This window comes from Dermacentor silvarum, chromosome 2 (assembly GCF_013339745.2).
Source record: "Dermacentor silvarum isolate Dsil-2018 chromosome 2, BIME_Dsil_1.4, whole genome shotgun sequence".
Taxonomy (NCBI): domain Eukaryota; kingdom Metazoa; phylum Arthropoda; class Arachnida; order Ixodida; family Ixodidae; genus Dermacentor; species Dermacentor silvarum.
Genome location: NC_051155.1, coordinates 120,324,939 through 120,349,615, shown reverse-complemented (window position 1 = coordinate 120,349,615; position 24,677 = coordinate 120,324,939). Strand labels below are relative to the sequence as shown.

At 44.3% G+C, this 24,677-nt stretch overlaps 1 protein-coding gene across 1 annotated transcript; it reads left to right on the top strand.

The window, feature by feature from the left end:
- The first annotated feature begins 788 nt into the window (after positions 1-788).
- LOC119440324 (nucleoside diphosphate kinase 7) lies at positions 789-23,891 on the top strand. The gene is made up of 10 exons (XM_037705244.2): positions 789-949; positions 3,980-4,129; positions 5,023-5,141; positions 6,596-6,651; positions 9,460-9,562; positions 10,736-10,800; positions 12,256-12,324; positions 16,693-16,806; positions 19,112-19,219; positions 23,799-23,891. The coding sequence occupies exons 1-10, from the start codon at positions 804-806 to the stop codon at positions 23,829-23,831; spliced, it is 963 nt and encodes a 320-aa protein (XP_037561172.2). The 5' UTR covers positions 789-803; the 3' UTR covers positions 23,832-23,891.
- The last annotated feature ends 786 nt before the right edge of the window (positions 23,892-24,677 follow it).

Sequence of the window (24,677 nt, the reverse complement as noted above, 5' to 3'; positions counted from 1 at the left end):
AGTAGGTTGTACTTCCTTAGCCGCACGCTTTTATGCTTCCCCGTGTGCTAGGGGGGGTCAGGGCACCTCAAGCTGTTCTTACAGCTTTTACCTGCCCTCCTCGTAACTTTTTCTTGTTGCGGAATAAATTCAAATTCAAAAATGGAGCGGGTAATGGAATGTTGTGAAATTTAAGTTCGATGCATACAACTGTGTTTATTCTCATCTATGCAACGTGCAATCTCAAGCAATATTTATGCATCGCACAGGGCCCCACATTAATTTCATTATTTACTTACGTTAGTGCACTACCCCGCGCCCTAGCTTTGCTAAAATGAAAACTCCAGCTCAGGACGATGCACAGACGTCCTACGATGCCATGTCACGAGCACAAAGGCGAAAGAAGGCTTCGCTTTAACAACGAATGAGGTGTTCCCTCTTTGTCGCTTCTGTATTCGAATGACAATTCAGGCGTGATTGACACGGCGAGGCAACGTTCCTGTCGGAAATACAATGTCGAAACACAACGCTGTTTGCTTTCGCCCAGAAAGCATCACAGTCGTTGCTGTTCGGGACGTGCTACAGCGGTCCCAGGTGTCCGTCCTGAATTTCTGTTGTGCGCAGTGACAGCGTCGAGACTGACGGTGCAGAGCAAAGCAAGGCTCCGCGCATGCTTCGTTTGGCATTGTAATGAAGAAAGGAGAAACAATTCCCTCCTCATCCGTGCAGGAGGGTAGCCAACCGTCTGGTTACCCTCCCTGTCCCGTCTCTCTCCATCTCTCTGCCTTGTGTCGCGCGTGCAGATCGAGCTGAAGACTCGGCGCATGTTCTTGCGGCGCACCGAGTGCGAGGACTGCTCGCTGAGCGACCTGTACGCGGGCAACGTGGTGGCCGTGCTCTCGCGACACCTGCGCATCCTGGGATACGCCGACGCTCAGACAGCCGCGTTCCTGGCACCCAAGCACGAACGGTATACGATGGCACAATGATTGCGTGAACATCGCGTTATTGCTGCCTTTCCGGGTTCATTTATTTATTGGAGCGATAGCTCTACCACGCCCTGTCTCGCAAGGTCATGCATCGCGTCGCACTGAATTTGAGCCACGGGAGCGCGATCCGCAATAGCGCAAGCGTGGCAGGTGTGACGTCACGCCACGCGATCCGCTGCGGAGAGGCGTCGCTGCGGTACCACGTGACTATAGGCGATGGTTTAACGGCTGCTTGACCTGCGCTAAGTTTCTTTAGGTGGCGTTACGCTTGGTCGCTCAGTCTCGCCATGGATGGCGCGCCGGCTGCCTCTCTGTGCATGCGCTTCAGCGCAAGCGACAGACTGAATCCAATCATCCAGTAGATACAGCTAGATGGCAGGCTGCGAAATCTCAAGCAAAGGCAAAGTTGGCTGCTGAAACACCGGAGCAAAGAGAGGCCAGATTTGCACGTTATATAGAGAAGCTTACCAAGCGCGGAAGTGTGAAAAACTGTATCCATAGTCTTTGCAAAACCAAGTCAGGCAGACCTTTCGCTCGTGATAACTAGGTGTACGAGAGTTCAACCTCAGCCATTTATTTATTTATTTATTTATTTATTTATTTATTTATTTATTTATTTATTTATTTATTTATTTATTTATTTGTTTATTTATTTATTTAGTTAGTTAGTTAGTTAGTTAGTTAGTTAGTTAGTTAGTTAGTTTAACGTACATGCTTAGGCTGTAAAGCACGCCGCAGTGGAGGGCTGCGAAATAATTTTCATTTTAATTGAATTCAATGCTTTATTTATCTTTCTGCAAAAGAGAGAAAGAAGCAGTCACAAAAAGCTACTGCACCGCGTAGCTTGACAAGTCTTCCAAATGACAGCAGCGGGCAGTGCGCAGAACAAAAACAGAGCACATAGGGAAGGTGTTACAAAGATGGACGAAATGTTTTGAACACAGAACTGAGAAGCAACCCTTATGTCTAACAGGCAATTTTAGCGGAATGAGATAAATTCCAGAGAAATAGATAACGCGACAATGTAATATGGTAACATATGAAGCAGCTCAACAATTAAAAGGATGAAAGAAAAAGGAAAAAGAAAAGTCGGCTTTAGAACAGGAATGTTCTTTAAAGCACGCATAAATCGTCATTATGAAACATGGCTATACTATGCTAAAGAAAGACGAACACATAAAAGGAAACGCAGAGGAGATGGGCTGCACGTCAACTAGCTTCACTTCACCAGTACTTATATTCATGAAAGGCCCCTCGCATCAAAATTCTAGAGCACATGTCGTCTCACTGAGAATGAGTATAAATTGTCATTTTTACAGTTATCAATCCCAACCTGTATTTTTTCTTTCTTCTACTGATTGTAGCGGAATTAAAGACATATACACATATGCGTTCATATGATTGCTACTTCTATGCATCATGTATTACTTCTTGAAGTGAATACCGTGTATATCTTGCCTGTAATTGCTTTTACATACTTGTTGTGCTAAAATTGATGCTTTGCTTTAATCAAACTGCCTTTATTTAATGAGTGCTGTGTGTATGGCAAGGGGGGACTGTAACTGTCAGGCATAATAATGAGAAACTTTATTAAAGTTTTGCTGAATGTCCGAAAATAAAGCACGGGTGAGTTTCCGTCTAAGCAGTGAATTAACTTAACCCCATATTTCTCAGAAACCACCACAGTATAGATCGCACTTAGCAATCTGTGTTTTTTTTTTCATCTGTAAAACGGTGGTCAATGACATCAGCAAAATATTTTTCAATATTTCACGCATGATGAAAGTTGTTGTGTCAGTGCTTAATCTTCGATAACAGTCTCTACTTCGCCGTCCAAAAATGAAGTTTATATATAGTGATGAACATTTTGGCAATCACAGTAGAGCTTGAAATAAACCGTGTAACATATGAAATGTGCAAAGAAGGACGTTCAACAACGCGTCAAAGCTTATTCATAGCCTATTAGCCTGTGTGCCGTCAAACCTAGGTGGTTATTTCGGCCTGAAGCGAAGGTAGTTATTATATAGCTTAGATACAGGCAACAATGCAAAAACCGATGTTCAAGGCCCCGCATAAAGTGGTGTTTCTTGTTTGTTGTAACTCAACCCTCCTCAGGAAATAAAGAAAGAAATAAGTGCAAACCAACGCGGCAGGCTGCTCTCGGCTGTTCTCGAGCAGTTGTTTACACGGGTTCGTATACAAGCGATCCAATTAGTGAGTTTACAAAGGTAGAGCGTGGCCTGTAGCTAACAATGACGCCACTGGAGAGCAGGGGGGTTGCGTTGTACATAATTTTTCACCGCTAATGAAGTTCCTTAACGCGTACGAGAACCTCTGCTGCTCGTGGTTAACCGTGACCTCAATTTTGAAACTTGTTAAGAGTAGAGCAACGCCAACCCTCTCCCCTGCACTTCACACCTCTTTCGGCGCGAGAGGCATAGGTGGAGCCAACTTATTTAGCGACTTCCAACGGCTGCGCACCGGCTCCTTTTGTAACGTACAAGCAGCGATGCATATAATCGACCGATGGAAGCGCTCGTGTACTGACCGCTTCCTCTCAACCTAATCGAAATATTTAAATCTAAATAGAAAAAAAAAGAGAGAGAACACAGGAAAAAAAATAGCTCCGTCAAAAAGTAATATGGTGTTTCGCATGCCTATCGTTTCCCTGAGTGTCACATCAACTTGTTTGATCATGGATTTCGGATCACAGTTTGCAATATACATGGGCAAAGTCACGTAAACTTTGAAATCTGCATGATATTCAAATGCGATGGATGGCGTCCGCATCAAGGAAACACTGCGTGGGGAAATGTGTGTTCAACTATACGCAAGATGCCGCCTTGTTCACGATGGCGACACTTCTACATAGAGAATTTATCCCGTATGCAGATCCGAAAGATTAACAGCAGCTAAAAAAAATGTCGCCTCCTTGTCACACACAGACACATACGCACTCGCACACGCACGCACCTCGGTTTTTGTTGCAATTCGCGGCTCCTCGCATGCAGTGCCGTGCTCGTGCTGAGACCGGCTGGTGTGAAGAGGCTGGGCGACGTCTGGGCAGCCGTCGAGGCAGTGGGAGCCACAGTCTGCAAGGCGCTCATGCTCCGTCTCACGCCCCAAGACGTCAAGCTGCTGAGCGCAAACCCGCAGGAAGTGTGAGTGCTTCCCGGTTTGGGTATTTCCAGCGCTAGTACCGCACGATAGGGCAAATAAAAACGCGGATACATATACGTGTGGGCATCCGTGAGTGTCAGCAGCGTAGCAGCAGTAAGGACGCGAAGGAAGTAACAACACGCAACTTGTAATTCGTCTTGTTGCGCAGCGCGACATGGTAATGTTGGTGGGGACCAGTGAAGACACCTTGTTTGCCGACTTTTCTGGCAAGTAAAACTTATGAGAGCTGTGGCAGACAAGAAAACTGCATTAAGTAAACTTTCTAAGCCATCACTGTCAAATTTATTTGTGAGATATTTCTGTGTGCCCAAAACTGTCAGAATTATTACGCAGTTTACGACCCCACCTTTTCGCATCGCACGTCTAGCTAGAGCTCCGTTGTCGTGCGCTATAAAAATATTTAAAGCCCCAGCAGTATATAGGGGTGTTACCCATGGGACAAGCCAACACCACTAAGAGTGTAACAATTTTTATAAAGTGGTTTCTGCGATTTCTTTAAGACGTTTGCTAGATTCTACAGTAACTCGCACGAACAGCTGATTTATAATTGCCGATATTTTCAAACCTTTTCACGCCGGCAAATACATGGTATGCTTTCATTGGCTACACATAGCGGTGATCAGCGGCTCCGCAAGAAAGGAGAATTTCCGTCAAATATTGGCACACGGTTCCGAATGCAGAGCTGAAGTCTCTGATAGCGGACACGCAATGCTATATTCTCTTTCAAATGCCACCTATTCTCAAACTTTCTCGCTTAACCCGCACATCGAGTGCTTTTTGTGAACACTGTCGATATCTTACGCTGTAACAAAACGACGTAGACGATGCGTTGCCCCACTCGTACAATATTTATTCTCTTCCACCACATACGCAGATTCGACGAGGGTCTCTTAAGCGATCCAGTTGTCTGCATACAGGTTCTGGGAGAAAGGGTTCTCGCGAGGCTTAGGAACCAACCGGTGAAGACGGAAGGCGGAGATTCGGACCAACAAGGTATGACTTCGTGGCCATAGAATAACCTTGTTTTCTTCGAGCTACATACAGACGGATGAGTGAATATCAAGTTGGAGGAAATGGGGAAAACTATAAACAGGTAGCACCAGGCCTCGTATTCACGACGCTGATTTTACATGAAAGCGTTTCCTTGTGGGCTGTTCTTCGGGCGCCAGTAAATCACTATAACGATCGGCGTCATCGCGAGAGAATTGCCGTGGTGGTGGCGATTTTCGGTAGGCATTTGAAAAAGATAACTTTTGTAAAAGCTTTAGGTCAGCGGTCCCGAAGAACATCCGCGTGCAAGGTCTTACTCGTGCTGCTAAGGTTCATGCGGCCTACGGGAATTCGCGATAAACTTTAAGAACGCTACGTGGTTTGTTTGTGTTCGTCTCTCTTTCTCTTTCTTTCTCCCCCTTCCACTCTCATTCCCTTCTTATCGCCCTACTCCTTGCCTCGTGCAAGGTAGCCAACCGGAAGTACCTCTGGTTAACCTCCCTGCCTTTCTATGCATCCATTCTCTCTCTTGCGAACACGGTTCCCGTTTCATAAATGCAGGCGTCATCGTGGACTTGTCTAGAATGAATATGCATTGAAGCACGTGGCACGCGAGGTTTCGCAAATCTCAAACTTTGTTTGGAAGAGTGTTCGGTTCATTTCCTGTAGCACGTGACCAAGTCGAGCCATCGATATACACGGCGTATCCTGCATAAATCTCGTGCCGCAATGACAGAATGAACTTACAAAGAAAAGTCCTTGTAAAAGCTAGGCCTTTCTTTTTTTCTAGCTCCTTTTTTTTTTTTTTTTTGCCAAGTGGACTCCGCTCCCAAACTTCGTATTTATTGCTGTTTCAGAAATGATAAAATATTCGATATTAGATTTGTTATTCGAACGTCATTTTTCTCCAATAGTCGTTTTCAATTTGATTCGAAAGTTTGACTGTGTGAATAACCCTAATAAGAATTCATCTCCTCTTTTTTAAAAAAAACAACAACAACGTGCAATAGGGAAATGTAGTGGCTGGTCACATTTATTTTACCATTCATTCTATCACCGTTTTTACCCCCTTGAAAGGACACTCTGCTTCGTATTGGATGTACGTGCGGTGAAGTACAACTGCTTTTGCGGACATGCCTCTATCATTCCTCATATTCTTCGACGTTCTCTGCATGACGCAGACATCCCATTCACAACAATTCCTCATTTGGAAAAAAATATCAAAGCATATCCTCAATGACGGATGGAAGAGTGAAAAAATGCTGAGTCATCTCGTGCTGTAGGCAGCTTGTTACGATAACACTCCCCGTACTATAGGACTCCAGCAAACCGCATTTTGTTTTTTGAAAACAAGCATTTCTCATGCTTGTTTTCAGTATTGCGTTATTTGCCAGATGTGGTTATTCTTATATGATATTCGTTCAACTTAATTCTGCTGTACTCGCTTTTGCTTACAGCAGCCACATTGCAGAGTCTTTGCTGGATCTCGAAGGACAAGCCGTCAGCCGAAAAGGTTAGTCTCAAATTTTGTTTTAACACAGCTCAACGTGGATTTCAAAAACGCCCAGGCCCAAGCATGTGTTAAGAGGCATGCAAGGCACGTATGCGGTGGGAGTGTTCTATGAAATTCTGCTCAGCTGCGGCAGGGTTTAAATAGGTCAGACGGGCCAATGTGTTAACGACAGAGCGAGAGAGCAGGAACTTTCCGTTAAGAATCACCTCTCGGCACATTTACCTGTGCACTGCAAATCCTGTAATTGTGAGTCAAGATTTACCAGTATCAGCATTCTTGGCTGAAGAAACAAAATTAAAAATAAAAAAAAAGTCTTTACCACCTTCTCGCCTCGCAACGTTTTTATATAAATACGCATTGGGACCGCAGCTAAACGTCGCCTCGCCTCCCTCCCTCCCGTCCCCCCACGGCCTTTCGCACGACGGAAGAGGTCGCGTTTGCTCTCTGCCATGCCTTCGCTCTCCGTGAAAGCGCGCGTCCCTCGCGCGCTTTCACTCGCACATACAGCACACGGCGCGCGGCGACGATTTCATCGCCTTTGGAGTTCATACGGAACCTCACGGCGATGGCGACGCCGACGGCAGAAATCCGCTTGGAGTGTCCATATAATTGCTATCGCAATAATATGAGGTTTTACGTGTCAAAACCACGATCTGATTATGAGGCACGCCGTAGTGGGGGACCGCAGAATAATTTGGACCACCTGGGGTTCTTTTACGTGCACCTAAATCTAAGTACACGGGTGTTATCGGATTTCGTCCCCATCGAATTCCGGAATTCGAACCTGCAACCTCGTGCAACCATAGCCACTAAGCAACCATGGCGGGTCGGCAGAACGAACGAGGGGCTGGCACGAGAAACTGTTGGAGGCACATTACATAAGAAGAAGAAAAAGATATTTGTATTAGCGATACGTCTGTGGCGTTGCGCGTCGCTGAGTTAGAATTTTGTAGATGCTTTTTAACCCAGCACGTGTATTGATAATGGCCGATCCAGGGTGGTAGGATGCACGGAACTTTGCCTTGGCTTGCCTTTATATTATGCTGTTTTCTCAGAATAAGGTTAGTTGCAAGCTGACGCCGCTTCTTTTTGCCTGTCTTTTCTTTGATGTTTTGCACCTTTTTCATTGTATAAAAAAGAAAAAAAAAGTCTGATCTTAGCGCTCTTCTGTACGCCTTGCCGATAGTGTCTGTTAACTTTGCGTCCCCTGTTTCTAAAACTCCCTAATGCTGGTGTTGTTCTGCCAACTCGTCCTGCCACATCAGAAACTTCTCAAAACAAGCATCGTAGTAGCGACTGGGACTTCGGGTGACACGGGAGCTCTCTGAATGTTTTTTGCTGAAATACGAAGAGCGGCGGAGGGAGGGGTTCATATCAAGATGACGTGTAAGCCTCTAAACGTATATCCAAAAGTCAGCGGTCGATAACTGTTGCTTCGCAGGAATGGAATTAAGAGAATCTAGGAGTCACTACAGAGTCCACCGGTTGTAACGAGAAACGAAGCGTGCTGTAGTTGAAACCTTTATTTAAATAAAATGAATAAAAGATTATGTCCACCCCAGGAAGTGGATTCATCAAGGCGGGGGAAAGCAGAGGAAACAAGGCAAGAGTTAAAAAATTGTTGACCATTCTTGCGGGAAGGTAGAAAACGGAACCGTGAGTCGAATATGAGGCGCCGTAGTGAATTTCGATAGGATACTGAGAAGAAACCGCCGTGTTTTGACAGGCTCGATCACCGAGCTTACTTGAGATTTGATGTCATTAAAATAAAAATAGCCAACTCACAAGTAAGTCAACTGCCGGTATTCGTATGTATACATGTAGAAGCGCAGAATGTGTCATAAAGATTGCCAAGCCAGAATGTACAAAGCCATATTTTAGGCAGCATTGTCTGTTCCAGAAAGGCATACAGCTCATAGAGTTCATGTTGATTCTTTCATGAACAATCGTTTGTATCAAGAGAAAGGAACACAAACAGGTACGACAGAAGCATAGTTTTCAATTCCGAAGCTTCTATTTCTTTTGTAGTGTTTTGAGTTGCGAACCTAGATGCAATAGAATACTTTAACACACTTAAAGGACCTAGATAAAGTTTTGACTCAAGCTAAACATCATTGATGTGAAATGACCATCTGTTGGCGAAGCTCGGAAGTAACGGGCTCTTGGCGAATTCAAAAGAGTGAGAGAGATACGTTGCAGCTGCTTGCGGTGCAGGTCAAAAATTGTAAACAGCAATGTGTAAAAGTATGCTGACATGAGCACGAAGATCATTTATAGGAATAACGATAGCTCTCCGCAGCACGTGATGATGCTCTGGCTGCAGCTGTAGCTATGACACAGATTTAAATAGCTAGCTCAGATGACCTGTGGCTATAAATTATGGTAAGTTATCATCTCAGTTCACAGTCTACTTGGCGGCATATAACAAAAGCGCAACGGATTGTGTAGTTCGATCACCACTGCTTTAACAGCTAACAGCGCGCTTACTTCCGAAAGGAAACATTTAGAGACGAAATAAGACACTGAAGTTCGCTGACGCAAAATTTATTTGCATGCGCTATAATGGCATTTTACGCGGGGAGAGGGGGGGGGGGGGGTTGTACCAGAAAGTTCGTTCGTTCGAATGATTTTCTCTCAATTGGTATAGCAATGCTATCGCACTCAGCACTCAGCACTCTATTGCTCTTTCTTTCTTTCTTTCTTTCTTTCTTTCTTTCTTTCTTTCTTTCTTTCTTTCTTTCTTTCTTTCTTTCTTTCTTTCTTTCTTTCTTTCTTTCTTTCTTTCTTTCTTTCTTTCTTTCTTTTCAGGAATCCGTGGTGCTCTTTGGAAACCAGTTCGAGCGTCGGTGTAACACAGCGGTTTTCGAGAACACCACCTGCTGTGTCGTCAAGCCACACGTGTTCAAAGACGGTTTGTTCCCATTTCTCCCTTTAACACAAACCGCGACCAACCTTCGAATTTTAAGCTTAAAAGTGCGGAAAAGGGCCATTTGTACCTTACTTCAGCTCAGGATCAAGAACAAGGGGCACGTATCGCGAATATTATTTTCTCTGTTAACGGTATAGGGCGCACGCGCCGGCACAATAGTGGCACAGTATTTTCTGCTACTACATTTGCACAATAGGTGGCGCAACAGTGGACGTTGGCACAATCATCGATGCCCTCTTCACAGCCGCAAATATCGCATACAACACTGTCAGCTAGCCATGCCACTTCTCCAGCGTGAGATAGACAACCACCTAATTTCCTATTTAGCATCCCGGCATTCCCTCTTGTATACCTCTCGCTCTCTCTGCTAAGACAGGTAGCACCAAATTAGTGCGCATCATTGACGAACATCCACCGATGCGGACGCCGCTTGCTATCGTGACGCGCTCACAGCACATGCAAACCCATAGCTTGCTGTATTCTGCACTTCAAGTTCGGGTGTTGTTGCTGCAGAAGCGGCCAGGCTCTGTACGAAACGAACGTGCTGATCGTGGTGTGGACGAAGCCATGCGACAAGCCGTTCCTGGCAGGGAACGCCATATTAGCGAATGTGAGCGGTCATTATGAAACGTTTCTTACGAACCGAAACCTTCTTGAATTCGTCCTCTAGATTTTATAACAAAGTCCCGCTTTGTTCTAAATCTTTCAAATAATTCTGCACGCCATATAAACAACACCAGCATGCCTCAAAACAGTCTTGCTCAATGTCGAGGTCGTGTCACTCCTTTAAGAACTCAGGTCGGCTATAACGTAACAATTTTACTCCAATTATATTCCTCTGTGGGCTTCGTCAGTGATCCAAGAGGCGCCTCGCCTTCTTTATCGCTGAAACCGGCCAGTCCTGCACGGTGGATGATATAAAATTGAATCGAACAAAAAAGAATCGCTATGTAGTAGCGGCCTTGAATGAAAAAAAAAAAACCAATGAGCGTTATTTTCGCGTCTGTTGTCTAGCTTTAAGCTATCTGATTTCCTAGAAAGTTGCATCACCGATCGACTCGTTTCCAAATCTTGCTCCACTAAAGCATCGCTTACAGTCCACTTCGTGTCTTATGAGAGCTTCAAGTTTATTCGATTTTGTTGTTTGCATTGCAGGGAATGTCAGCAGTGTGCTGCGGAAAATACTAACTTCGGGTTTCGAGCTTACAGCGCTCCAGATGGTAAGTGCTCTGTAGAGGTCCGTGGGGTGAACTTGCTTTCCGCTTGCATTGCCCGCACCTTTTAACAGCGCTTTGTAAGCGATCGTTGGGACCTCGTGATTAGATACCCGACTATATGTCCCATGACCTTACCCTACTTGACATTGTTCTGCCAGGCCGTGTGCCGAATACAACGTGAACAAACAGGCTTTTGGACATTGACAAACTGAACCGAATAATTCTTGAAGTAGTAGCGTGAGCCACTATGGGCGGGATCCGCCGTTGCCGGACAGAATTAGTGAGCCCAATGGAAACTTTCAGGCAGCGGCTCAACCTGCTTGTCTTTCTTTCTTTCTTTCTTTCTTTCTTTCTTTCTTTCTTTCTTTCTTTCTTCTTTCTTTCTTTCTTTCTTTCTTTCTTTCTTTCTTTCTTTCTTTCTTTCTTTCTTTCTTTTTCAGATGAATATTGCATAACAAATACACTGCTCAGTAATGGGGTTAATAAAATAAGTACGTCATACTTTACCGTCTCAGTTATTGGCTCCCTTAGCTTCGTACTCCTAGAAGCTGAGAAAAGTTTTACTATATCCGCTTACACACACGTCCAGCTCGAAAGAGAGATAACGCTTGCGCATCTGTACGTCGTAGATACTGTGAAATTGTCAGCAAGGTTCGTATAATATGCGTTCCGTAATGACGGTTGCACTTTAGTATCTTTGTTGCGGTGATATTGTTTAGCATACGAAAGTGAATTAAATACCGCCGCACAGAGGTCTCAGGGGGTTACCTCAGGTCATAATACAGCAGGCGGCGCATCCTAGGTTCTCTGAGGCACCCAAGGGGATCAAATTTAGATCCAGTCCGGGTTCCAGCTTTGCCGTCCTCGTTGCCTCTTTGGTGTCCCGAAGGCGCGCTTTGCTAATTAATACACTTTGCTAATAATACAATAATACATTATTACACTTTGCTAATAATTACACTTTGCTTACGCTCAGTGCTTGCGAGAATTCTCACTTCCCTTCAGCGCCATACATTGTGTATGCTTCATCGCATTACTGAACTGTATTGGGGTGCAGCTATTATGAAACGCATATAACATCTTTGCCAAGATTTGTTCTCTCTTTTTTCTAATATTTCACTCAGCCTGGCTCAGCCTGGTTAAGCTACTTTCCTTTCCTCTATGACTCCTCTCTCTCTCCGCGTCACTAAATTTGCATATCAAAAATCGACTGCTAAAGAAAACGTTGGAAAATGGTTTCGCCTGCAGGCACTTGGACCTCACAGTGAAGCAATGGATATGTGGTGGTTGTGCCACGTTTTATAGCCTTTTTTGTCCTTCAAAGCAATTCCGACGGCCATTTCTACCACATTTGCTTTTCAAGAAAGGCTTGCCAATTTCGGGACCTGGAATTCCTGTCTGTCCAAGTGCAAGAACAGTTGTCCTTCTTTTTTTTTTCTTCTTTTTTTTGCACCGCAGTTCCATCTCGATTGCGCCAAGGCAGAGGAGTTCCTCTTGGTGTACAAGGGTGTTGCTCCAAATTACACCGTAAGTTTTTCTTTCAATTTTGTTACCTTATGATGTATCTGCAATATCGGTAGTCTATAGAGCTGAATTCTAAAACGAAGCATTCACAAATGTCCCCCAGGTCTCCACTCTTACTCCACGCGCCACCAGTATAGCCAGGGTGTCGAACCAAAAAGTTTTTGGATTCGGTTCGGGTTCAGATTCAGTCCTATGCATATTTTATGGTTCGGCTTAGGTTCAGCTCCAGTGCAAAAATATAACGGTTCGAACCGGTTTGAACCTGTTCATACGGTTTGATATCGGCGCATAATTAGGCAGAATGAAAATATTTAGGAAACGTTTTTCAGCCTCACCCTCAAATTTACGTTTGTGTCCTCACTTGCCGCGGAATGTTGTATCTCTAATGTTGTATCTCTGATGATGATGATTACGCAAGAAATTTTATAACCTGCAACACGAGGAACGCGCGCGCAGGCGTACTGTGGTTTGTTTTCGAAAGCCCACAATGGCCAATGCGTTGAAAACACCCTTAATTTCATTTAGTGGTGCCGGAAAGCTGCTTTGCGCCCTACGGTTGAAAGACCACTGAGTGACTTATTACTTAAGATTTGGCTACGACTCAGGCCTGTGTGTGACAGGTGTTGCCCTTCCAAACGTTGTTCTTTTCTGTAGAGCCTGAAACCGAACTCTAACGATGCACCCTGTTAGTTCCGTTATTTCAGTAAAACTTTCTGCTGGGTGAGTTGGTTCATACTTTCAAAGGAAATGGTTATGCGCAAACAAAACACGGACACAGTAGTAGACACGGACGAGCGCAACCGTTATTTGAATGACTTGAAACCTAGACGCTGTCATGTTTTCACCGCGATGCTGTTATCACGACTAGACGCTTTCGAAAACATTATATGCCTATTCTTACAATTTCCTAATATATAATATATATATATTACTCAAGAAATTTATTTGAGGAAATGAAGAAGTTTATTTGAAACGCTTACAAAGTCTTCCGCATTTTAAGAAGGAGAAAAGGCGGCAGGAATTTCATAAAGAACATAAGGGATATGGTATTTACGTGTAGTGTACCGAAAGTTTGAAGTGCGTAGAATAATTATGTGCCTTGAAAATAATTCCTGAACACAGGTTTTCTGACAATTCTCATGCGTTATACTAGGCATATAGTTCTTTTTCCCGGTATTTTCTCGGTGATCTATGCCGGGCACGCCGTTTACTTATTGTTGAAGCTAGCTGTTTACCTATCATTCTCTGGATTACGTACAATAAGTGTTTACTCTGCGCACATTAAAAAGTGTTTGTAGCAGATAACTTGTTCAGGCGTTCCAGAGTACCATACTGCCGCTATCCGCAATGTTTTCCAGAGTCCCATGCGAACTATCTTTGACACCGGCTTCAAATTCGGTGGAAATTAACAAGGAGGGCGGAATTTGAAGTGTAATGCGTGGTAAACATTATCTTTAGTGGATTAATTATTACTGCAAATGACTATTGAACGTTGGTATTGTTTGATTTCGTAGTTCGTTTCCCCGGTGTCGTTGGTCAATTAGGCGAGCCATCTGTTTATATTTCGTGAAAATACGGGGACTTATATGGTTAATGTGTAGGTAGTGTTCAGTATGTCTGGGTTTATGGCGGCCATTGCAATAAATGTCATGATATAAAAGCGTTGTAAAAAGGTATGTTCTACGAGCGGCACAAAATCTAGCCCGCTGCCGGCATAATTACGAATACCACAGGCATTGGTCGCAGCCAGGACGGAATGCGGGGAGAGGGGGGGGGGGCTACTTCCCTCCTTTCCCACGGAGCAGAAAGTTTCAGGAGGCGGGGGCGGGCTCAGGAAGAGCAACACGGATGAAATAAAAAGGTTGAATCTGAAAGCAAGTCGAAAGGTAGCGGCGGACCGAAAGGAAGGGGTGGAGGGGGGGGGGGGGGGCTTTTTGGGGCGGTGCCCTTTACCATGCGCACGCAGAAAACGTCTTCGCCGTCGCGCCAAGAACAAATGGGAAGACCCAAGAATGCGTACTGTCAATTTGGGGCGCTTGTTTGCCCGTCACAGTCGGTGTCCGGCACTGTCGCCGTCTGGACGGCGCTGATGAAATGTGCTGCCTCGGGGGAAACACCAAAAGAATGCGCGTTGTGTTTTCAGACGTAACACTGCATTAGTTGGAAGAAAGAAAAAGAGTTTTGCTGGCCGCACCGGTAATGGCTGACACCTGAACATTGGCCATAAAGGGGGATGAAGCAATCAAGAGGGAACAGAATTGTACAGAGAGCACAGAGTGGGGAGCAAAAAGAGTACAGAGGGCCTATTTACAATAATTACAGCATTTACAATAGTGAGTATTAGTGCAAGTTACTCAGATATTTCGCATCCCATGCAAGGGACACACCGGTTAGTGGGCATGAACAGAACAAGCAGACAATGTACCTTTTTCCACTAAGCATCCCTTTTAGCGGCGCCATTTCAATTACATTTGATGATCAAGACAAGCACGCTCCAGGCGCTTCTCGCTTCTACGCAGCGGTAGCGTTTGACCAAGCAGCCTCTCACGACGGCTGTCCCTGCATTTTTTTTTTTTTTTTTGTCACTTGTGTTGCTGAAGTCACTACTCATCGTCGTGCTCCAGCGCACGCGTATTCGCTCACGTGTAGCGTTACCGCATTTTCAGTTCGTATTTTATGTCCATTGTACGCCAGAACTTGAATGTTTCTCGCGTAATTAGGATCATTGCAAATAATTACTTAAACCCTCTTTTTTTCTATTTTCATGCGTTACACGAGGTTCCTGCTAGGCGTTTTCGGTGTTTTTGGTGAAGTCATTGAGGCACCTTGTTCATATTCCTTGAAAATAAATGGTAGGCTATGGGTGATCTGTAGGAATAGGTTCAAAAGTTTAGGGGTAATTGTAGCCTTTGCAGCATTCAAACGCTCCGTAACATGATAAGTGTGTTTTACGAACTGCGTAGAATATAGCCCGCTGCCCTGGGAGAACTATGTGCGCCACCGAGATCAAATTTAGTAAAAATTCGGCGAAAACTATGACCAATGCTTGCGAAATAAAATGTGTGCGAATTAATTACTGCCTTAGTAAAAAAAGTTTTAAACAACCGCTCGAAAGCGTTATTATACTCCAAACGGGTGAGTCATACTTGGGTAACGTATTAAAGTGTGTAGTTTAATGCCCGGCAACTAGAAATTTTTTATTTAAGTGCTCGAAAGAAAGAGCTTGGCTGGAAATTGAATTGTGATTCTCCAATGTCGCACATGCAGGTCATTTTGCGTGAACGTTTGTATTAGCCCGTCTATCATGTTACGGGTTTTTGCGCCATTGTGTAGTTTGCTGCATAGTTGATGAGTATTAATTATTTTATGGTTATGCGGGCACTGCACCCAAGAAGCAACTTCCAAGGGTCCGTTTCTCCTAGTTTAGTTGTCTTATTTCGCAAAGTTAGATCAATCTACCGCAATGTCCTGATATCACTCTGGATATACCTGTATTAAACGAATCAAATTTTTGTCACACTGAAACTTTCTTGAACCTTTACATAAAGATAGTTATTTCTTAATCCCGTGCGCATATAGTCTTCGTGGATTCAACGAAGGGCTTTTCATTCCAGTTTCTTTCACCGTCATTGTCACATAAAGCATTGACGTCACACGTTACGCCAAACACAACCGTAATGACGGCCAGTTTTTAAACGCTATAGATTTCTCTCATGAGTACAGTTAAATTGTAACTGCTGCACAGCCGACCGCGTACAGCTTTAAAACAGAATAAGAAGTTCAACGTAATTGTTATTGTCACTTCGTGTGAGATTCACAGAGCATCCGCATTTTTATCGCATAGAAGGAAGCCTTGGCAGCATAAAAATTAGCAACTTAATGAGTGTCAGAACTGTGTTGATGTTAATTGAAGTAATTTTACTATTAGCATGGGAATTTTTGGCCGACTACGGGATGAACTGAGCGTTTGTCTAACATTTCTTCTCTGACGTGCCCTTCATAAGGTCCGCAGGGCCTCCCGAACCATATGTCGAACCGGTTCGGGTTCATTTCCAAGATGGTGGAAGATAACGGTTCAGCTCCCCTTTTCGGTCCAGTTCCGGTGCGGTTTGACACCCTCCTTACTGCTATGCGCCTGTACGAGTTTTCGGCACACTTGTTTCCATAGTTTGCACAGTCTATAAATTTGTGTTTAAATCATTCAGAGTTCGCAAACCTATTGATTTTGGCCTCTGTGCACGTCACCGCATCCTGCAACGACGTCGCTTTTCGGGCGATATCGCTGTCGAAGCTGCCACAAGAAAGAGCGGACTCATGTATAACAGATATATTTTCTCTTTGCTTCTTCTTTGCTGGGCGCCGGCGCTGCAGACCATGGTGCAACAGCTGTGCAGTGGCCCGTGTCTCGCCATGGAAATCAGAAGCTCATCGAATTCCCAGAACTCGGCTCTGCACTTCAAGGAGATCGTCGGCCCGGCAGATCCTGTGAGAATGCGCTCCTAGACAAGTACTCATTTACCCTAATGTATTCGGTTATAAAAACCTCTCAATGGTGTTTTAGTGGTATCCACTTTTACACGACGGTCAACGTGCACGACGTATAGGGAAAAAAAAGTATGCATTCTTTTGTTTTGCTTTGCACGTATGCACCATACTTTTGCGGATTATAATGTTGAAATGATCCGCCTCGTAATGTTTAGTATGATGGTACATATATATTCGAAGAGGTATAGAATACCTCAAAGAACTGTTCTGTGAACTCCACGTTTACTGTCCACGGCAGCGAATCTTACTCACTATTCTTCCTGCAGATGAAGCCAAATACAGAGGAGGCACATTGCAACCACGCACTGAAAATCAGTGCACAACTGCAGAGACTTCTAGCATGTACGCTGTGTAGGCAGCGGTAATAAGAGTTATTACTTTTATCTGTTTGTAGGTAGGGTTGAATTGGGCTTAACTGGAGAAGCTGGAGGCAGTATACGCCTCCAGCTACTCCATATTTCTTATATGCAAAAAATAAATTTCGTGTCAAATAAAAAAAATATTTCATAGTAATGAAAAATAAAGGGCACAGACACTTCAAGAAAAAAAGAGAAAGAAAAGAAACATAACAACCAAGGCGAGTCACTGCACAAAATCGCCCCTAGTAAGTATTTCGCGCACATGTCCGTACTGATAAAAAAAATATTTTACTGCAATGAAAACTGTTCTATCAAGGCCACTAACTGGCGATGGTCCAAGTATTGTTCCACGGGACAATGGATGGTTTCACAGAGCCCTAAGTTTAAAGCGCATCTATTGCGTTTGCAGGGTCTATCAATGGGCAGTCTGGCAGCACGTGGGCTATATCCCCGTCCGCCCTTCCACACGAACATGACGGGGAGCTTGCACAATGAAAAAAAAAAGATAATAATAAAAGAAATGGGGGTTTAACGTGCCAAAACCATGATATGATTATGAGGCATGTAGTCTCTGAGTTAATTTTGACCACCCGGGGTTCTTTAAAGTGCACCCAATGCACGGTATACACTGGCGTTTCTTGCATTCCGCCCCCATCGAAATGCGGCCGCCGCGGCCAGGATTTGATCCCTCGCCTTTGGGCCTAGTAGCGCCCCATGAAAATTATAAAGAAAATGTTTTGTGTATGCCCCACCAAGGTGAAAGCGGTGAATTACTTTTATCTTTCAGAGTTGTTTAATATGTCACTCGTTTATATATCAGGTCCTTCTTTTTTTCTTTAACATGCTGCAGGCCTATCACGGCCGATGCAGGAGTGGGTACATGAACAAGTTTCGGTTACATCAACAAAACAATTTTATGCAATTATTAGCAATGATAAACTTTCACGATAATAATTGAGTACATTGGATGTGGTTTACAAAGGAATCAGGGGTATCACAACACACCGCGATGTTTGGCAGATTATTCCAATGCAATGCTTGCTGGCGTTAATGCGACTAAATGGTTGACGCATTGCTTTGTAATGATTGAGTCTCGATGAGGGCTTAAAAGGTTCATGCAGATAATGAGATCTCGGTATTTTAATGTGACCGTGGTATAAGAGACAAATACATTTTTAGTCTAGAGATGATTTTTCTTTGTGAAAGTGATTACAAGCTTGCCCTCGTAAGCAAACTCGAAGCACTAGACTGCTTTGAGTAGTCTGAGTAAATGAATCTAACGGCTAATTTTTGCATCTATTCTTGGTCTATTTTACTGATTAAGTGTTTTTGATAGGGACTCCAGATTAAATCGGCGTATTCTAAGCTTTACCTGATTATACAGTGTCTTGTAAGCATTTAGTTTGTCATGTACGGGAGCTTCACGCATTTTCTCTTTCAAGACAGTTTTCCTTCAGCTTTCTCACATATGGCTGAAGTATGGGGTGTACAATTACCCGCCGTGGTTGCTCAGTGGCTATGGTGTTGGGCTGCTGAGCACGAGGTCGCGGGATCGAATCTCGGCCATGGCGGCCGCATTTCGATGGGGGCGAAATGCGAAAGCACCCGTATACTTAGATTTAGGTTGCACGTTAAAGAACACCAGGTGGTTCAAATTTCCGGAGTCCCCCACTAAGGCGTGCCTCATAATCAGAACTGGTTTTGGGCACGTAAAACCCCATAATTTATTATTAGTGTCCAATTAAGACTAGACGTCATTTTAAGACTCAGAGATTTCAACTGATCACTTTAGCTAATTTCCACGGTACTACGCACGCGCAGTACCTAGTTTCTGCGTACGCTAGCCGCTTGCGTCCCCTAGTCTAAAACTCAATTTTCGTCGGCAGGTTCTCGCGAGGAGGTTATACCCGAATTCCCTGCGAGCCGACGTGGGAAGAGACCTGCACAAGAATGGCGTGCATTGTACCGACGTGCCCGAGGATTCAAGGATCGAGGTATGCGAGCCACGACGTTCACAGCAGCAAGCAGGTGGACGCTACAGATCGCTCGTGCAAGTGTGCTAGTCCGCTGGCTTTGCAATTGACAATCTAATCTAATTCCTCGCCCTGTGGGCGGTGAAGAACAGGGGAAGAATTCACAAAGCTCTTCGTTTGTACGAGGTATTTGTATTTGCGACTGACCGGTCGCCATTGGTATAATAACTAGAGGTGGGCGAATATCGACTTTTTCGAATGCGAATCGAATACGAAAAGTAAGTATCGAACATCGAATCGAATATCGAATAGCCAAACGCCGACGCACACACCTACGGCAGGAACATTTATTTCCGTATGATTAGGTAGCATGCCTGTACTGACTAGTGAAAGATAGACAGTGAAATATCACGGACAATTAGGGTGAGTTTTAAACTGAAGATCATTATAATTATCATTAAAAGAACTGCACGAATAGCCGCTCGACATTGTTACGCCGCAAAACGGCAATGAGCATTATTTTGGGAGCTTCCCACGAAGCGACCCCTTCACCAGCGCCCGCCAACATGACGAAGGAGCCCCGCGTTTACTATTGACGTGTCGACAAAGAGCCTCCCTACGAGGTGACAACCACCGCATTCTGTGGAAGCGGCAACAACCGTCATGACCAGGCTTCTCACATCGCTACAAGCTGACCGTCACGGAGAGCCCACTAATTGATGCAAAGGAGTCAACGTCGATGACTTACGTGGGAACAGCGTCGGCTTCAGGTTCCCAATTACCACGTGGTTGCGTTGTATGCGGGGGTGATCGCGCAACATCGGATTTGGAGTCCGATAGAATGGTGCGATGTCATAGATGAGGTTTTGCGAACATTCGACCATTATGATTGGCCGAGACACGGTCATCGAGTTCACTCGTCTAGTTACCTATAGGGGAAACGACGGTTTTAAAAGCGGACATCTTTAGTGCAGTGAAGTGTGCTCAGACATCTAGCGTGCTCAGACGTCTAATGTGCTCAGGCATCTAGTGGGCTCAGACATCTATAGTGGGCTCAGACATCTAGAGGGCTCAGACATCTATAGTGGGCTCAGACATCTAGAGGGCTCAGACTCAGACATGTAATGTGCCCCGACGTGGTGTGTGCTACAATATCCGTGGAACCATGTTGTTATAGTTGTAAAGACGTAAAATAAACCCATTCGTTTTCTACAACCTGCCGACATCGTCTCCTCACCAACAAGCAACTCACTGCGATTGAAACGGATGACGGCGTGGGTCCGCTTAGTCGGCTTATTGCGACGCCCCGGTATAGCGCAGGCCAGCTACCCTGTTTTATAGGCAATTCGGCGGCGTAGGCAAGCGACCATCTGTAGGACGCCTGAGTCCGAACCCCCCAACCGGATCACAACAACATCTTTATAGCCTGGTTACAAACAAGCTTTCCGAGAATGACACGGTGATCTATGACTGGGCTTCCAAAAACGCTAAATAAATGGTTGTAGAAAAAATATCAGACGTTATCGAAAAAAAAAAAAAGGCTGCTGAAGTATTCGTGTGCCGTGGGCACAATAAAAGGCCCGTTACAAGAAAAACATCACTGGTTGTAGCGTAAAAGATAAAACTGCTACGCGACTAGGCTGCAAGAAATACTGGCAGACCAGAAGCAAAAATAACCGGTTGTCAGGTCATGGGCGAGAAGAAGGCGAACTGAGGGACTTGATTTTTGTTAGTGACAGCATATGAAGCCAAAGGATAATGAAGCCAAGGAAAGCAAAGAGAAAGTTATTTGTAGTTTTTTATTGTATTGAAGTGCGAAAATTGTGAGCCAATGGAAGTGGAGGGGAAAAAAACCTGCTGCCTGTGGGAGCCGAACCCACAACCTACGCATTACGCGCGCGTTGCGCTACCGATTGTACTACGACGACTGCTGTTCACGCGTCCACATTCTTGGGTATTTACGTGTGTGTACAAGATCAAACCCAAAGCGCGTTAGCCAGTGCCACCCTTCTGCCCCGAAACTGAAAACAATGTTTGCATAACCAATTATGTTCCTGCATTGCTTCGAAAACATTCATCATTGTTTTACTTGTGATAAACTGCGACACCTTGTTCAGCAGGAGGGATACAGTAACCCCACTTTAACAGTCGTTTTTTGCGAAATAGTTGGCTAATTTCGATATTCGGAAATACCGTATAGTTAATTTCTGAATACGAATGGAATATCACACACTAAGGGCCCATTAACACTTGCGACTAGGCGAGGTCGCGCGACCAATTGCGATTGGCGACCAGAAAACTACTCAAGACGAACGATGTTCACACTTACAAATGCGACCGACGAAATGTATCACGATATGCCGTTCACGTCTGCTTGAAATGTCATCGCCGGTTAAATTAGCGTCAGCGTATACGGACGTCCTGTTCCTTCGCATCTGATTGGTTCAGCTGTTCTGCGACTGCGGTCGCGCGACTGAAAAATCGAGCAGTGAGCGACTGGCCCGAAATGGTCGCATTTCGAGAAAAGCGACCATTTGCGACTACTTGCGACTGGTCGCTTTGCGACCAACTTGGTCGCGCGACCTCGCCTAGTCGCAAGTGTGAATGGGCCTTAACCGTTCGTGTTCGCATTCTAAACTTAAAATATTCGCCCGCCCCTATTCCAAAACACGTCCAAAACATTTCTACTGGCTGACACTGGCTCGATCATACAAAAAATTTGGTAAGAATTATTTGTGAATAAGCGATCTGTTCCGCAAAAAAAAAAAAAAAAAAAAAAAAAAAGCATTCGTTTATATCCCCTTACACCGACCTCTGCGGTCGCAAGCGGAACGTTATTATGCCTCAATCTACCCTGTAACAGCCCGCAAGGGTGAACAGTATTGGAAATAAATAATAATAAATAAATAAATAAATAAATAAATAAATAAATAAATAAATAAATAAATAAATAAATAAATAAATAAATAAATAAATAAATATACATGCCGTGCCATTTGTCTGGGGATAGTGCGTCTGACTCGGTTATCACCTGCCAGACGCATCTAAGCCCGTATTCACGAAATGTCAGCCAATCTTGATGCTTGACATATTATTCGCAACGGCAGCCAGCGAATGACAAAGATCACTACGAACGAAAAGCTTTTGTGAATACGGCGCCTTTTTTTTTTTTTTTTTAATGTTTCATGTGCTGTCCCAGCCACACCTTCCATGTTCAATCCTCAAGCATGCAACCCCCAGTGCCCTTTACGTACTAACTAGCTGTTTAACTATTAAGCATGGAAGTGAGCGCAGTGTATGGTATTGGCTAGAGCAAGTGAGCAGATGTTACAATTGGTTCTTAATTGTCGTCTAACATCCGAACATGTCAAGGATGAGCAATATGACGGGACGAAGTGAGTGCGACAGACAAGGCGCTGAACTAAGAACGACTGGTTTATTGCGGGTAATGCAATATATACAAAACACATGGGGGCTCAGCGCAGAAGACCAACCAAAAAACATGCTATCTGCGCCGGGATAAGAATGAGATCATCACATTACGAGCGTCGTCATTGCAGGCTGTCACGTCTTTAACGAATAGTTTATCTCACAGGTATGCAGAGAAACAGAGGGTACAATGACGCAGGAGTTTCCAAGGGATTGGGATCCCATGCGTGTACAAATAACATCCGATTCTTTGCTATAACTGTTATTCACAGTAATCGAGTTTAAAAAAAGGAAAAGTCACCATGCACCCGACACATAACCTCGAGAGACGGAAGGCAAGAGCCAAGGCACTCCTTCAAGACATAGATCAACATAAGCAGCAGGCGGTATTCGTTGACGCTGCCTGGGTTAAAAATAAGGATGCGTATACCTCCGTTGTTGTAGACACTCAAGGTAACATACGGGATGCCATCACCGTCTATACAAAGGACCCAACAGTAGCAGAACAAGTAGCCATCGCCTTAGCCATCCGGGCAAATCGGTGGACACATATTTACAGTGACTCTAGAACAGCCATACGCAACTTTACTAACGGATATGTGACACGGATAGCAACCAAGTTACTAGACAAGGTCAACAGTGAGAGGATCGAAATTCGCTGGTTTCCTGCACATCTGGGGGTTGTGGACGGAACTCGGAGAAACCTCAATGAGGTGGCAAATGAAGCAGCACGAGGACTTTCTAGCCGTGCTCTTCAAGACCGAGCAGCTTACACTTCACATGGGGAACACAGGGATCGATTATTAACATATAACGAAATCGCGGAGTCCGGCATTTTTGGCTGGTTAATCTCTGGCTGCACACCAGACATGTCTATAGTCTTTTTCAAGTAATACGTCTCTTCTGCATTTTTTTTTCTTAATTCCGTTCCTGGTGTGGGAAAAGAACGGAAGAGATGGAGCCTCCACACTGCGGTAGCCACTTCCTTGTTAGCATCAGTCACGTACGAGGAGTTCATATAAGGCAAAGTGAAGAGATAAATAATTGAAGCTCTTTTTACAGTCCTATAGTAATCAATAGTTAAGTAGGCCTTTGTGCATCAGTTTCTATTGCTTTACCTTCTGTTTCACGTAAATGTTTCTAGTCACCTATGACTTTTGTCCATTTGCAGGTGGAGTTCTTCTTCCATGCTGGAAAATCCTGAAGCTCCGTGAGAAAGAATAAAATGTCCACGGTGCTCTTCGAAGCCATGCCTCCCAAGAAATGATTTATCTTTCACCAGCGTTGCTTTAAGATTACAAGAGACAGAGTTGCAACAAAAGTTAACTGAAACGATCGACTAATTTATTCATCTAAACGCCAATCAACCGTAGGCTTAACTAACGCAAGACGTTTCAGTGAAACTACAAGTCTGATACCGTTAGCAACAATAGGAATGTAACTTCCGCGAGCGTCAAATCACATTTCTTTCTAGAAAGTCAATTACAAAAATGGGCGTTTACTAACAGGATCATCAATTTCCTGAAAGCAGTTAAGCAGGAACTTATTAAAAAGAAACATCGATTGCAGCAGGCGGAACATGAAGTACGATGGAATAAGTGGTGCCGTCATGCTTGCTCACTACTGTGGAAAGAAATCTCGCAACTCTGGATTCTTTGAGAAAGTTCCAATCTCTGTTGCTTCCAAAAATTCCGGTGCTCATCGGAGGAACTATTGAAAAATTTGCCTGCTTTAAACTGCGAAGCTGAATGAAAGGTCCACTTAAAGTTACTTATTTCAATTTCTTTCTTGAAAGCAGCTAGATGTTTCCTCACAGAACAATTTCATTCATACGAGAATATTCTTAGATATGATAGCTACGCTACCAAGCAGCTGCTTCTGCTCACTGGAGCCGAACGACGCTCTTTGTTGGTAATTTATAAAATGTCACTAAAGTGCACGAAATTCAAGCAACATACATCTAAACGACGAATGAATGCTATCGGGATGGATTCGTCAATGACGTGGACATAAACGAGTGGTTTGAACGTCACACAAAGCCATGTAAGGT

Coding starts and splice junctions, on each gene's coding strand:
- LOC119440324 (XM_037705244.2), top strand. CDS start 804: ATGTTCTTGCGGCGCACCGAGTGCGAGGACTGCTCGCTGAGCGACCTG. Junction 950..3,979: donor CTGGCACCCAAGCACGAACG/GTATACGATGGC, acceptor CCTCGCATGCAG/TGCCGTGCTCGTGCTGAGAC. Junction 6,652..9,459: donor ACAAGCCGTCAGCCGAAAAG/GTTAGTCTCAAA, acceptor CTTTCTTTTCAG/GAATCCGTGGTGCTCTTTGG.